General features: G+C 43.3%; 1 protein-coding gene across 3 annotated transcripts in view; it reads left to right on the top strand.

Moving 5' to 3' along the window:
* Positions 1-4,463: 4,463 nt before the first annotated feature.
* The window catches only part of PDCD2L (programmed cell death 2 like), a 40,934-nt gene continuing 30,545 nt past the window's right edge, over positions 4,464-14,852 (top strand). The window contains exons 1-5 of one of the 3 annotated variants that reach the window (XM_024577536.3): positions 4,466-4,959; positions 5,146-5,237; positions 5,387-5,444; positions 6,553-6,914; positions 8,294-8,404. In XM_024577536.3, coding sequence (XP_024433304.1) covers positions 4,852-4,959; positions 5,146-5,237; positions 5,387-5,444; positions 6,553-6,914; positions 8,294-8,404 — 731 coding nt within the window. In that variant the 5' untranslated portion in view covers positions 4,466-4,851. Of the gene's footprint in view, positions 4,960-5,070; positions 5,238-5,386; positions 5,445-6,552; positions 6,915-8,293; positions 8,405-14,852 lie in introns of all 3 variants that reach the window. The other 2 variants (XM_024577535.4, XM_045185390.3) reach the window with 2 other exon arrangements.

Raw genomic sequence — 14,852 nt, 5'->3', positions numbered from 1 at the left:
GCCTCTTGCTTCCTGAGATGGTGCTTTGTGTAGGAGTTAGTAGGTGGAGTGATGTGCCTTGATTGAGGCCTGACTGTAAGTGGTGAGCAGGTCCAGAATGGAGGATGGTTCCTCGAGAAGAGACTGGGGTGTGGGGCACAATCAGAGTCACAAGGGTAACTTGGCCTCTGTAGTCAAACCTCTTCTCCATCTTCCACTCCTCACCTCTGTGACTTTGGAGGAATTGTATACTTCTGTTCACTGGATGGTTTCAAAAACCAAACTGAGATTACATCTGTTTGTGGTGAATCCCTGGATCAAGGGTGACTGCCATCACCTGGCCAGAGGCCCAGGTAATTCTTTCCTTTTATAAGGTAGGAAAAAAGGATTTCTGAACAAACAGCTCTTTTATCTTGTATTCAAGTTATTAAATAATATTTCTGGCTAGTGAAGCAGAAAAGTTTTAAAGAGCGATGGGCAGATTGATGGGAATCGATGAGCTTTCAGGACATATCCCCTGGACCAGGGTACAAAATCCAGATGGGGAACCTGCTGCTCTCGGCCCTGCCAGCCGGGCTGCGTTTAGCCCATTCTCTCCTGGGTCACCCACTTCTGAGCTGCACTCTGGCTTGGTCACAGACCTTCTTCCATAAGACAAAACCAGGATTCATATTTTTTTGCTCAGATAAGGCAAACTACCCCCGTAGTCTCAGTGAATGTCGTGATTCTTGAAAGTGACCATACAGGTGCAACTTTCTATTGGTGAAGTGAGTTTATTTTTATTAATTACAGAAGTGAATGCCCGCTTCTCACCCCACCTTGGCAGAGGTGATAGATATTCTTTGACAGCTGAGCTCTGTTTACGCTCCTGCTGACCCACCTCCTTTCTCAATATAACTGATGTAAAGCGAAAGCCTTTTCCCATCAGGGCCACTTCCTCTGTTACAAAAAAAACACCAAAAAAAGTCTGCAGATAGGAAAAACTCAAGGTGGCAGACCCTCGGGCTAACTTGGCTTCACATGAAAGATCACTTAGCAGTGGGGCCATTGTGCTGGAGGTCAGCTGCCAGTTCTCACGTCTTATGCAGGAGGAACTGGCACATGACAGTTGGCCACATGTCACTTTGTCCTTTCTTACTCTCCTGCCCATCAGTCCCACTGTCATCACTCGTGGCTCTACTTCTGTGTCCCAAGGCTGCCTGTTGTTTCAAGTATTGGACAGTATGAATTTGAGTTCAGAGAAACAGAACCAACATGATATGTAGGTATTTGAGATTTACTATGGGAATTGGCTTATGTGATTATAGAGGCTGAAAAGTCCCATGATACCCTGTCTGCAAGCTGAAGAACCAGGGAAGCCAGGGTGCAATGCAGTCCGAGTGAAAGCTTGAGAATTGGAGCCACTGGTGTAAATTCCAGAGTGAAGGTCTGAGAACCAGGAGCTCAGACGTCCAAGGGCAACAGAAGATGGATGTCCCAGCTCAAGAAGAGAGAATTTGTCCTTCATCCTTTTTGTTCTCTTCCAGCTCTCACGATGCCCAGCCATACCGGTGAGGGCGCTTGTCTTTCCTTAGCCTACCGATTCAAATGCTCTTCTGGAAACACCACAGACAATCCCAGAGGTGATATTTTACCAGCTACCTGGGATTCCCTTAGCCCAGCTGACAGGCATGAAAAGTTAACCATCACTAACAAGTAGCTCCTCAGTGTGAGATTAAAGCAGCTTTTGACATCTTTATTCTGCATTTCTTCCTATAAACTGTATGGTAATGTCAATTTGTGTGAGTTTGTCAGGTAATCCAAACCCTAGAAAATCATGAATTAAGTTGGATCCCTCAAATCACTCTCGTAAGCACTTTTTTGTTACATTGTTCCAAGGACTCTGCAATGATGTAATTGTCAACTTTGATGTTAAATTGCCTCTGGGATTCCAGAATGTGGCAGCAATTAACATCCTGAAAATTCATCTTACGTAGTAGGCCTTCATGCTGCCATCGCACTTCATCGTAATGGGTAATGTTATGATGCAAACACATGACTGGTGTTGGAGTGATCGGTAACAGGTGGAGGCTGTATTACTGTGGTAGCAAGAATAATAAGAATTTTGAAGTTTGATTCTTCTTGCTAGAATTTACAAATATGTTAGGGGAGCCCTAGCTGGTGTGGCTTAGTGGATCGAAGGCTGGCCTGCGAGCCGAAGGGTCACTGGTTTGATTCCATGTTGGGGCACATGCCTGGGTTGTGGGCCAATTGATGTTTCTGTCTTTGTTGGGCAGCTCCCTCTTCCCCTCTCTGAAAATGAATAAATAAAATCTTTAAAATAAAATAAAAAATAATTCATGGGAAACATGTCAGATCATCCAGCTCTTTGGATAGACCTGAAGTAAACACCGAGGTCAGACTTCACGGCCCTTTAAAGTAACTTTTTTTTTGTATCTTCACCCAAGGACATTTTTCCATTGCTTTTGAAGAGAGAGAGAAACATTGACTGGTCGCTTCCCACACGCGCCTACACCTGGGAGTGACCCTGCAACCCAGGCATGTACCCTGACCGGAAACTGAACCCGAACCTTCCAGTTACAGGACAAAACTCCAAACGAGCCACACTGACAAGGGTTCACAGTCCTTTTTAAAGCTATCAGATTGGCATTAATAAACCAGGAGTAAACTGGTTTTGAGGCAGGAGACAGCATAGGAAGAACTCTGAGACTGCACTGCTGTTACTGGCCAGTGTCTAGCACCCTGGTTTCCAGGAAATGCCTTTATCACTTAGGTAGAATGAACAGTAAACTGCAGCAGGGAGGAGGAAGGAGACATGTCACACACTAACTCAGTAGTCCTGTGCCTGGTCTGATAATGTTGCCAGGTGTTCCAACATCACTAGAAATACTATGATAGCAAGAAAGGCAGGAAGTCCTTGAAATTGTATGTGGTGTTCTCACTATCTGGGAAAGAAAGCCTTGAAACTGTGCTTTCATCCCAGGGCCTGGAATTTGGGAGAGGGTCCCCGGTGCCCAAAGAAGCAGCCCATAAAAAAACTTTGGTTAATTGTCTACTACTGCTCACTTATCTGTTTTACAAGGGAGTCCCTGATGCTTACAGAAAGAGCCCATAAATAACTTTAGGGAAGTGCCCCAATTTTAATTAACTGCCTCCTGTTATGTATTCGTTTTATAACAAGATGAACAAATGGAGTCTGGAGCAAGATAAGGATTGGAGCTAACAGACCCCCCACATACACCTAAGTTTGGGTAATCACATTCCCCCAGGAAAGCTGACACCACATTCACCTGTTAATATGTAATTTTTTTCCTCCTATCCCACCAACTATATAAGTCCTCAGAACAAAAGACTCGCTCTCTCTTGGGGGCTTGGGGTGCTCTTGGCGCTCTTGGCTCTCAGGCCACCTTCAGCCACTCTTAACTTTTGCTACCCTGCTTTTGCCTTTCACCCCCCACTCTGGCTGGTTCCGTTTTCTTCCATGGGAAAGGGTCACTAATAAACTGATTATATGCTAATAGATGTGCTGATCTGTAATTCGTTACACAAGTCAACAAGAAGAACCCAGTCTCTCCCATCAACAGTTTTATCTCCAAGTCCTCTCTGGGGCTGGAGCCAAACATTGAATCACCTGTATCCTTTTGAGGTATTAGAATGGACAAGTGTCTCAAGGTCTTTGCAGTTCTAAACGGTATTCTTGCTAAATGTTAAAATGTAGCACAGTACTTTGCAGATGCAGCTCTACACAGGATGTGCTGATGGGAACTCAACCTGATGAAAGTGGCCAACTGCAAAGAAGATATCAACATGTAATTGATCAAATAGTGTATATTAGTAATGGCTAAGCCTCCCTTCCAGGAGGCAGAGCTTTGGCTATAAATCTTGTCTATTACTTGCTACAAGTAAATAAAACTGTCTTATGACAACCATGTCTCATTTTTTAATAGAGCCCTCCAAGTGGTAAACTCCTTGAGTTTGGTAGCAGTGTGAATCCTCAAAAACACTCTTTTCTTTTGCTCACTAGGTATGAAGACGGAAATAGTGCTTTTGCAACATGCCTTTTTTAAAAGTCAGGTTTACTGAGACATAATTTACATGTAGTAAAATTCACGCTCTTTTGGTGTACAGTTCTGAATTTTTGACAAATGTATGCAGTCATGAAACCACCACAATTGAGACACTAAGCATTTTTATCACCCAAAAAAGTTCCTGGCACCCTTTTGTGGTCAATCCCTACCTCTGAAACCCATCGATCTGATTTCTTCATCTTTTAAAGTTTACCTGGTTTCTAGAATGTGGCCTTTTGTGTCTGGCTTCTTGCATTTAGCATGTTTTTTGAAGTTCACCTATGTTGTGACCCAAGCATTTGAAAAGCTTTATTATGGAAAATTTCAAGCAGACAACAAACAGTATGAAAAACCTCCATTTGCCTGATACCAAATTTCAATAATTGTCAACTCAAGGCCTTATTTTATCTACCACTCCAACATGTTTTGGCAAGTCCTAGATATATCATTTCATCTATAAGCATTTTGATGTGTAATATCTAAAAATTAAGGACTTTTTTTTTGTCCTTTTTAACGATAATGCTATTTTCCCGCTTATATCAGGTAAAACTTGATGGCAATACCGCTTCATAGTAGGTTGTGCGTACTTCTACTGCGGTGCATTAGGAGGCACATGAAAGCCTGGGATCCCGGACTTTGAGACCAGAACAGCGTTAAGTCGCGTATGCGGCTTCAGCACTCCACTCTAGGAAAGGATCCAAGCGGCCGGCCCGGCCCGGCTCGCGGGAGCAGGAGGTGCGCCTGCGCAGAGGGCCTACCAGCTCGGCTGCCGTAGCTTGTCCTTTCACGTGGGCGCCCCGTCGTCATGGCGGCCTTGCGGAGACCGGTGCTGCTTGGCCTTCGAGACATAGCTGTGCACGGCTGCCCCGCGGGGCCGGACGCCTGGACTGCTAGCAAGCTTGGCGGCCTTCCGGTGAGGTGGGGCGCCGGAGTCGGGGTCGGCGGGTGCTGGTGGGGGCTACGAGGTGAGGGAGTGGGCTCCGCTCCGCGGCACAGTCGGGTCTGAGCGCCGCCCCTGCCTTAGGACGCCTTGCCTGCGGTAGCAGCGCCGAAGCCAGTGTGCGAACGTTGCAGGCAGTCTCTCGCCTTGGTCGTGCAGGTGTACTGCCCGCTGGAAGGCTCCCCGTTTCATCGGCTCCTGCACGTGTTCGCTTGCCCCAGCCCCCGATGTGGCAGCGGCGGGGCGCGCAGGTAGGTGGGCGACTTGCAGAGCTCCCTCCGGGAGTTTCAGCGGAGCGGGCGGGAGTTAGGGGCGGTACCGGGCGCACTAGGATGGGGGCTGGCCGGAGCCGGCAGTTCGGCGTGGAGCCCTCAAAGCAGTTTATATCTCTACCCTTAAGCTGGAAGGTGTTCCGCTCCCAGTTCCTGCAGATGCAAGAGAAAGCGCCGGACACTCAGGTAAAGCGCTTGTGTATGTTAGCGTTTGCTGTGATATGAGGGTATTTGCCAGAATATCGGTTCAGAGTAGTTTAAGCTGTGTTCTTTGAAATACTTTGGAGTGATTTTTGCTCTTTTCTGAACCATAAAATGCTGTTTAAGGTTTTGTTAATTTATTTTAATATGCACCGACGGTCTTGACACATAGCTTGTTGATTTTTCTATTTGGAGAGAAGTATGAGTGTGTACATATACACGGTTGTGTGTAATATATACATGTATTTATAGTAAATATTCTTACTGTGGTATGTGTTTATGCATAGTACACTTAGTAAGATGCAATCTGATTTAATAATCCAAAAGTTAGGCAAGTTGGTAGCTGCGGAACAAAATTCAGCCTCCCTTTGCCTTAAATGTTGCTTTATGTATGTGCTGAGTTCTTACATGTGCCAGACATAGTACTAGCCATAAAGCGAATAAAAAGATGATCGTGGTGTTTGCCTATATTTGTCAGAGTGCAATTGAAAATAATAAAAAAGCACTTTTTAAAGGTGAGACAGATTTAAAATTAGGTGTCTGCTAACTTACTTGGAGAGCCTGGAGAAGGCAACTCCAGGAATGACCTCCAGAACCACACCTCAGAACTGGCCTGGCAGGGAGCTGCTGTGCTGCCTCTGCTGCAGTCAGGAAGCAGAGGTGAACTGGAAGCTGCCCTTGTCAGAACTGTTGACCCCAGAGCCTTGCTCTGTCTCCATCTACAAACTTTTGCTTCATGGCCTCACAAGTTGGTCTCTCCCACTAGTGGACCTGATTAGCAGAACCCTGATCAGAACTCGCTGCTAAAGAGTCTGGAAAATGTAGTTCTTTCCTGCCAGATGCTGCATTACATGAAGCACAAGTCAGTTTGGGAGGGGTGGTTGAAGACACTGTACTACATCTGCCGTACTGCCCCTAAAAAGGAGACACTGTTTGACACCTCCAACATGCTTTTGAGTAAATGGGGCCCAGGAAGTGAATCAGAGTGTGCCAGAGGGGAAGTGGCTGGGGTGAAGGGAAGACTGGTGAAGCCAAGAGAATAGGTGAGATTACCTAAGTGCGCTTGGACCTCATTCACTGGATATTTTTCCAGACACAGGAAAATGGCCTTGCAGCTGAATATTGGTGTGAAGGTGCAGGTGACTGGGGAAGTGACAATGAGGAGAGGCCTTCACCACAGCTTACCTTGGATTTTGGAAATGATTCTAACAGTGCCACAGACATAGACTGGACTGCCCAGCTCCAAGACCTCCACCTGCAGGATACTGTACCAGGTGCTGCTGTTCCTGTGCTACCTGGGGTGCCTTCTGTGGTGCCACAGTTCCTGTCCTACTACGTCTGTGTGGTAGATGAGGATGATTACAGCGGTGTTGTCAGTCTAGATCATGCTCATAGTCTTCTCAGGGAGTATCAACAGCGAGAAGGAATTGACGTGGAACAGTTGCTCTCCCGAAGGTGAGAACGCGTGCCGCTGAGGTGAAGAAGTGACTTGAACAGACAGCTGCTGCACTAGATAGATACCCTTTGGGTTTACCCTAGTACCTGGGGAAACTTTTTCAGGGAGAACTGTGTGTAGGACTTTTGTGTTTAGTCCTCTTGGGCGGGAAAGGGAGGCAGAGACCAGGGGATCGTAGCCACCTTCAAGTTAGCTTGAAAACACTTTGTTCTGTTTATAAGCACCCTTAAGAAAACAAACAAACAAGGTAGGGATGCTAACTGCTAATAGAAGAAGATGTGTTCACACTCTCTCTTTACTTTGTGTTCTGTTTCTAAATGTATAACTGAAGCAGTTAAGTTAGAAAAGTGCCATTTGTTCATTGACTCTTGGCTGTGATTCAAAAGCTGATACAGGACCTGAGAGATCCTTCCAGAGCCTCACTTTAGACCTATAAGATGGGAGTGATATTGATATCTATTGTCTGTCTCGTCAGATGGTTTTGGGAGTCAAGTGAGAGAGTAGGTCCTAAAAGACTATATAAACCAAAGCCCTCTAAGTGTAAGAATGATTATTTTTGCTATTATAATAAAATTACAACAGGATGTTTTGAGAGATGACCTGATTCTCTATCAGAGCTCTTCCATTCATAAGCTTTTTCAGAATAATACTGGGTTGCATCAGGTCATGTTGGTGTTTGAAAATAATGCACTAAAGGAGAAAGAAATGGAGAATCGGTGGATATGATGACTTTATTTTTTTATTTTATTTTGATTTTCAGAGAGGAAGAGAGAGAAACATTGATTTGTTATTCTGCTTATGAATTGGTTGATTCTGTTTTTTAAATATTTATTTGCTTATTTATTTATTTTTTAGAGAGAGGGAAAGGAAGGGAGAAAGAGTGGGAGAGGAACATTGATGTGAGAGAGAAATATCAGTCAGTTGCCTCTCATATGCACCCTGACCAAGGATGGAACCCATCACCCAGGCATGTGCCCTGACCAGGAATCAAACCAGCCACCTTTGTGTGATGACGCCCAACCAACTGAGCTACACTGGTCAAGGCCATTGGTTAGTTTTTGTATGTGCCCTGACTGGGGATCAAACCCGCAACCTTGGCATATTGGGACGGTGCTCTAACCAACCGAACTACCTGGCCAGAGCCTATAATAACTTTTTAAATAGTAAGTAATTATTCCAGAGTTGAACATGGCCAGGGAGCAGGGCTTGGGAAAGGTTGTGTAGGGAATGACAGTTATACATTAAATTTGTGATATTTAAATTGTGTGCATATGCTAACTTTGATTTAAAATTTTTTTTTAATTATCTTTCTCCTTTCCTAAATACTGTAGTTCTTTGGATATAGACACTCAAAAGCATTTTCTGCTTCTCTTTTTAGTCTTTCTAGTGATGGTAATGAAAAATATGAGAAGACCATAATTAGAAGTGGAGATAAGGTATTTTACAAATTCATGAAGAGAATTGCTGCTTGTCAGGAGCAGATTTTGAGGTAAAGGTGCATTTTCTCCCGTTATTTCTCTTGCTTATAAAAGTAATATATGTTAGTTTGGAAAACACAGGAAAGTAAAACAAGAAAACCAAAATCCACCATTTTCCTCAAACAGAGAAGCTAAGATTTAGTGTATTACGTTCACTTCTTTTCTTATGCATTTGGATGCGTGCGTGTAGGTAGGTATTGTATATCTTTTAGAAATATAACTGAGATCATAGAATATTTATAATTTTTCCTTTTCGATACACATTCATTGATACTGAGGGTTTGGTTATATGTTAAAAACTCTTCAATGTTTCTTCTTTTTTCTTTTTAATCCTCATCTGAAGACATGCTTAGTGATTTTAGAGAGAAGGGGAGAGTGAGGAAAAGAGAGGGAGAGAAACATCGACTGGTTGCCTTTTGTATGTGCCCTGACTGGGGACTGAACCGACCAGGGACGGAACCCACAACCCAGGCGTGTGTCCACCAGGAATTGAACCTGTGACCTTTCTGTCAGCAGATGACACCCAACCCACTGACCCACATTGGCTAGGGCTCTTCTTTTTTTTTTTTTAATTTTTTTAATTTAAATTTTCAGTAGGTAGTATATTACTAAATCTCAATATAAAAATGTATACATATTGTATGTGCCCTGGCCGGTGGGTCAGTTCCTTGTAACTTTGTTCCATACACCAAAAGATTGCGGGTTTGATTCCTTCTTTGCCTGTCAGGACACAATACCTAGGTTGCAGGTTCGGTCCCTAGTCAGGGCATGTATTGATCATTTCTCTCTCACATCGATGGTTCTTTTTCTTTTCTTTTTTTTTTTTTAAAGATTTTCTTATTTATTTAAAATATATTTATTGATTATGCTATTACAGTTGTCCCATTTACCCCCCTTCACTCCACCCTGCACACCCCCTCCCTCCCACATTCCCCCCTCTATAGTTCATGTCCATGGGTCATACGTATAAGGTCTTTGGCTTCTACATTTTCTATACTATTCTTACCCTCCCCTTGTGTATTTTCTACCTACCATTTATGCTACTTATTCTCTGTACCTTTTCCCCCTCTCTCCCCCTCCCCTGTTGATAACTCTCCATGTGATCTCCATTTCTGTGGTTCTGTTCTTGTTCTAGTTGTTTGCTTAGTTTGCTTTTGTTTTAGGTGTGACTGTTAATAACTGTGAGTTTGCTGTCATTTTTACTGTTCATATTTTTTATCTTCTTTTTCTTAGATAACTCCCTTTAACATTTCATATAATAAGGGCTTGGTGATGATGAACTCCTAGAACTTGACCTTATCTGAGAAGCACTTTATCTGCCCTTCCATTCTAAATGATAGCTTTGCTGGATACAGTAATCTTGGATGTAGGTCCTTGCCTTTCAGGACTTGGAATACTTCTTGCCAGCCCCTTCTTGCCTGTAAGGTCTCTTTGGAGAAATCACCTGACAGTCTATGGGATCCCCTTTTTAGGTAACTGTGTCCTTTTGTTGCTTCTAAGATTCTCTCCTTCTGTATAATCTTGGGTAATGTAATTATGATGTGCCTTGGTGTGTTCCTCCTTGGGTGCAGCTTCTTTGGGACTCTCTGAGCTTCCTGGACTTCCCAGAAGTCTATTTCCTTTGCCAGCTTAGGGAAGTTCTCCTTCATTATTTGTTCAAATAAGTTTTCAATATTTTGTTCTTCCTCTTCTCCTTCTGGCACCCCTATAATTTGGATGTTGGAACGTTTCAAGCTGTCCTGGAGGTTCCTAAGCCTCTCCTCATTTTTCCGAATTCTTGTTTCTTCATTCTTTTCTGGTTGGATGTTTCTCTCTTCCTTCTGGTCCACACCGTTGATTTGAGTCCCAGTTTCCTTCCCATCACTACTGGGTTCCCTGTACATTTTCCTTTGTTTCTCTTAGCATAGCCTTCATTTTTTTCATCTAATTTGCAACCAAATTCAACCAATTCTGTGAGCTTCCTGATTACCAGTATTTTGAACTGTGCATCTGATAGGTTGGCTGTCTGTTCGCTGCTTAGTTGAATTATTTCTGGAGCTTTGATCTGTTCTTTCATTTGGGCCTTTTTTTTTTGTCTTTGCGGGCCTTTTATGTAAAGGGGCGGAGCCTTAGGTGTTCACCCAGGTGGGGTAACTCTGGTCGCTGGGCTGTGACGCTGTATGTGGGGGAGGGGCCGAGCAAGAGCAATGGCTCTTGCTCCACTCTGCCGGTTTTCAGTCACTCCCTCCGCTACCCACAATCAAACTGGGCCCCTCTAGTGCTGATTCCCGAGTGGGTGGGCTTGTGCACGCTCTAGGACCCTGTGGGTCTCTCCAACAAACCCTCCTGTGAGGCTGGGAGTTTCTGCCACTGCTGCCTCAACCCCCAGAGGTGTTTTCAGTCAGAGGTTTGAGGCTTTATTTCCCCACACTGGAACTCTGGGTTGCACGGTCTGTCGCCTGGTCCAGCAGCTGCTGCCTCACCCGCCAGCTGCAGCTTTTCCCACCCTGCTCTACAATCCACCAGCTCACTGGGTCCGCCAGCTGCCACCTTGCCGAGAGTCCTCTCTGCCTGGCTGCCCGTCTCCGCCCCTCCTACTGGTCTGGAGGAATGTTTCTTCTTTATTCCTTGGTTATCAGACTTCCATAGAGTTCGATTTTCTGTCAGTTCTGGTTGTTTTTTGTTTTTAAATTGTTACTGTCCTTTTGGTTGTGCAAGGAGGCCCAGTGTGTCTACCTACGTCTCTATCTTGGCCGGAAGTCCTCTTTCTCTATGATTTTGAATCATTTCTATCCATATCCTTTACCCATTTTTCCATAAGTTCTTGGTTCTTTTTTTTTTTCTGATGTCTCTACTCTTTATTCAAACCATAATTACACAGTATTTAAATATCATCACACTGCCTTCAACCCCCTGTGCATCCATCCATCCATCCAATATTTTTTTATTGAATAACTTTAAAAAAAATTTTTATTGTTATTCAATTACATTGTATGCCTTTTCTCCCCATCCCTCCACCCCACCCCAGCCGAACCCACCTCCCTCCCCCACCTCCACCCTCCCCCTAGATTTTGTCCATGTGTCCTTTATAGTAGTTCCTGTAATCCCCTCTCTTCACTGTCCCCTCCCCACTCCCCCCTGGCTATTGTTAGACTGTTCTTTTTTTTTTTTTTAATTTTTTATTGTTATTCAATTACACTTGTGTGCCTTTTCTTGTTAGATTGTTCTTAACTTCAATGTCTCTGGTTATATTTTGTTTGCTTTTTTCTTCTGTTGATTATGTTCCAGTTAAAGGTGAGATCATATGGTTTGTCCCTCACCGCCTGGCTTATTTCACTTAGCATAATGCTCTCCAGTTCCATCCATGCTGTTGCAAAGGGTATAAGCTCCTTCTTTCTCTCTGCTGCATAGAATTCCATTGTATAAATATACCATAGTTTTTTGATCCACTCATTTGCTGATAGGCACTTAGGTTGCTTCCAGTACTTGGCTATTGTAAATTGTGCTGCTATGAACATTGGGGTGCATAGGTTTTTTAGTTCTTGGTTCTTTTGATTTTTATGAATTCATATATTAGGGAGTTAGCCCTGTATTATGATTGATTTTCTTGATTTGTTTGTTTTACTTTGCTTGCATGTATATTTATATATACCACTGGGTCTTTAAATGCTCCCATCTAGTTTGTTTCAGTTTCTTGGTATATATTGTTTGGCTGTAGTATTTACTGCCTAGTACAAAGTCAAACTTTTGATTCCTGCATCCTAATTTTATTTGTGAAAGTAAGTTTATTTTGTTTCCCTTTATTTTAATTATGTGTGGCAACTAGAGATCTCATAACATATACGACCTCATGGAAACATGCCCAAGTTATGATACCTTCAACAGAATGTTCATTTTAAACAATTTTTTAAGCATGTGGCACCTCAGTAGCAGCCATGATTCTCTGCTGGAGACCATCTCTTGGGAGGGGCTACTTCACTCACTGCCTACCGTGAGCCCCTGTTACTAAAGGGATGAGCTGTTGTGTGTAGGGGTAGGAGGAGGACCAATAACTATTGTCCTTGGTGTTGATCACAAAAGTACCCAGTCTAGTCAGGGAGGCAGACAACATCGTACACTATGACAGGTGTACAGTGGGGTTGTGAATAAGTGTGCAGGAAACACAGAGGAGGGATGAGGGAGGCCTGTGCCTTGGTGCAGGAGAGACGGACTTGGGCCCTGAGCCCTGCTGGATGGACTAACAGGCAAGAATGCTCCAAGTCAGAGAGATCACTGACTAAGGAAAAAGGTACCCAAATGCGTAGTGGTGGGGATGGGCCAGTTCAGTGAGCTAGACGTCAGGGTGTCTGACGTGAGAGCAACTCCATACTTTGACTTCCTTTAGGACACGTACCCCTTATTGTCTTTCTTCTTGTCAGACTGGGTGCTCCCTATACTTGGTACCTAGTACTGGCATGTGATTGGGTGCTCAACTGGTATGTTTTCAATCCACTTCTTCCTAAAGAATTTGTTTATTCCGTGGCTAGGGGATGCCAGGGAAGTGTTATGATCACTCTGAGAGAAAAGAATCCAGGTGAGAGCTGGTGAGAGGGTCTGGAGCACGGCCGAGGATGTGGGAAGGAGGAGATAAATTCAGAGATATTTGGGTAATGGCAGGTCTTGGTGACCATTGAATGTAAGAGGGAGAGATTGGAAGATGACAGAAGTGCTTTTGAGGTGCCGGCTCGTGGGGTTGGACAAGTGTTGAGGCTGTCATCTGGAGCGCAGGGGTCTTGATTTTTCTTGGACTACAGAGTGTGTTCTTGTCAGTTTGATTTAAATGTTTATTCATTAAATCTTTGTTACTACTCTGTATTTTATTTTTCTTACACATTCTACTATACAAGTTTTGTATATTGAAGACATAGTACTTTTGTAGTAAGTAACAAGTGCTGTATAGGATGTTGAATCCAAGTCCTTCTTAACCTTCTTATCTTCAGTGCCTTATCCCTAAAGTAGGGGTGATGATACAACTACCTATTTCATAGGATTCCCATGAGGTCTTGGAAATGACTGGAAATACTCTGTAAAATACATATAAATACTAACTTTTGTTTGAAATCTATTCTTCATTTTGGGGAAGCAGAGATCTGTTAGGATCTCTTAGTAGTATTGGCATATTTATGAATTCTTTATGATCTTAGGACAAGAGTCTACTGAATTACCTGATTTCTATAAATTCTTTGTCAATGAGGACAGCATATAACTCTTGTGCAAGGCACAGTGCCCACATATAGTTGATACTCCACTGAGTCTTTGTAGGAACAACACTTTTTCAAACAAGGTGGGGGTGAAAAGAGCCTTGGTTTTGACATTAGAAGATTTTGCCTTGGGCAGATGACTATACTTTTATTTTCTCCTCTCTAAAGTGGGTTTAATCCCTAGTTTATATGGAAGATTCATTGAGGTGTAAACATGGTCATTCATGTAACAAATATTTATTGAGTCTATTCTAGATGCAAGACTCCGTTACAGGTACTGCAGGTACAGCAGGAAATGACACAAAGTTCAAGTTTTTATAGATTTTTTTTTTTTTAAAGATTTTGTGTATTTGTGTTTAGACAGAGGGGAAGGGAGAGAGAAAGAGAGGGAGAGAAACATCAATGTGTGGTTGCCCCTCACCCCCTACTGGGGACCTGGCCCACAACCCAGACATGTACCCTGACTGGGAATTGAACTGGTGACCCTTTTGTTCATAGGTTGGAGCTCAATCCACTGAGCCACACCAGCCAGGGCTAAGATTTTTATATTCTAGTATTAAAAACACATCTAATGATTTACAGAAGTGATAAGTGAGGAAAATAAAAGCCTTTTAAAGTAGCATGTCACTGAGGCCTCAGAGGAAATGATGTACCCAGCAGGTACCTATAAAAATAATGACAGTGAAAACTTGTGAAAATGGATCTGGATAAAATAGGCATAGGAAAATCAAATGGTCGTTTTCCCCTAATACCTGACACAATAAATATGAAAGGTAAAAGTCAGCCAAAAATAAAATAGAAAAAAACAAATACAGTTAGTTGACTCTTGAACAACATGGATTTGAACTGCATGGGTTCACTTACACGTTTTGGGTTTTGTTTTTATAAATATATAGTCGGCCCTTAGTATTTGCAACTTCACACCCTCGCATTCAGGCAGCTACAGCTTGCAGGGCAGTATTTTCTCTCCAAGATTGGGAAACTGCAGGTGCAAAGGCCAGTTGTGTGCATTATTCTACACCGTTTTATATAAGGGACTTAAGCATCCCTGGATTTTGGTAACTGGGAGTCCTGGAACCAGTCTGCCATGTATACCAAGGGGTGACTGAGTTTTGGGGAGTCAGAAGTTATCCTCGGACTTTGGACTGAGTGGGTGCCTCTGACCTCTCTGGCCCCCGCCTTATTGTTCAAGGACCAGCTGTAAATACTGAAAAGAAAATCCCTTCCATCAGAATTGAAA

The sequence above is a fragment of the Desmodus rotundus genome, chromosome 12 (genome assembly GCF_022682495.2).
Source record: "Desmodus rotundus isolate HL8 chromosome 12, HLdesRot8A.1, whole genome shotgun sequence".
In the NCBI taxonomy this organism is placed as follows: domain Eukaryota; kingdom Metazoa; phylum Chordata; class Mammalia; order Chiroptera; family Phyllostomidae; genus Desmodus; species Desmodus rotundus.
The sequence above is the reverse complement of the archived record's forward strand: the minus strand, read 5'-3'. Positions and strand labels throughout refer to the sequence as shown.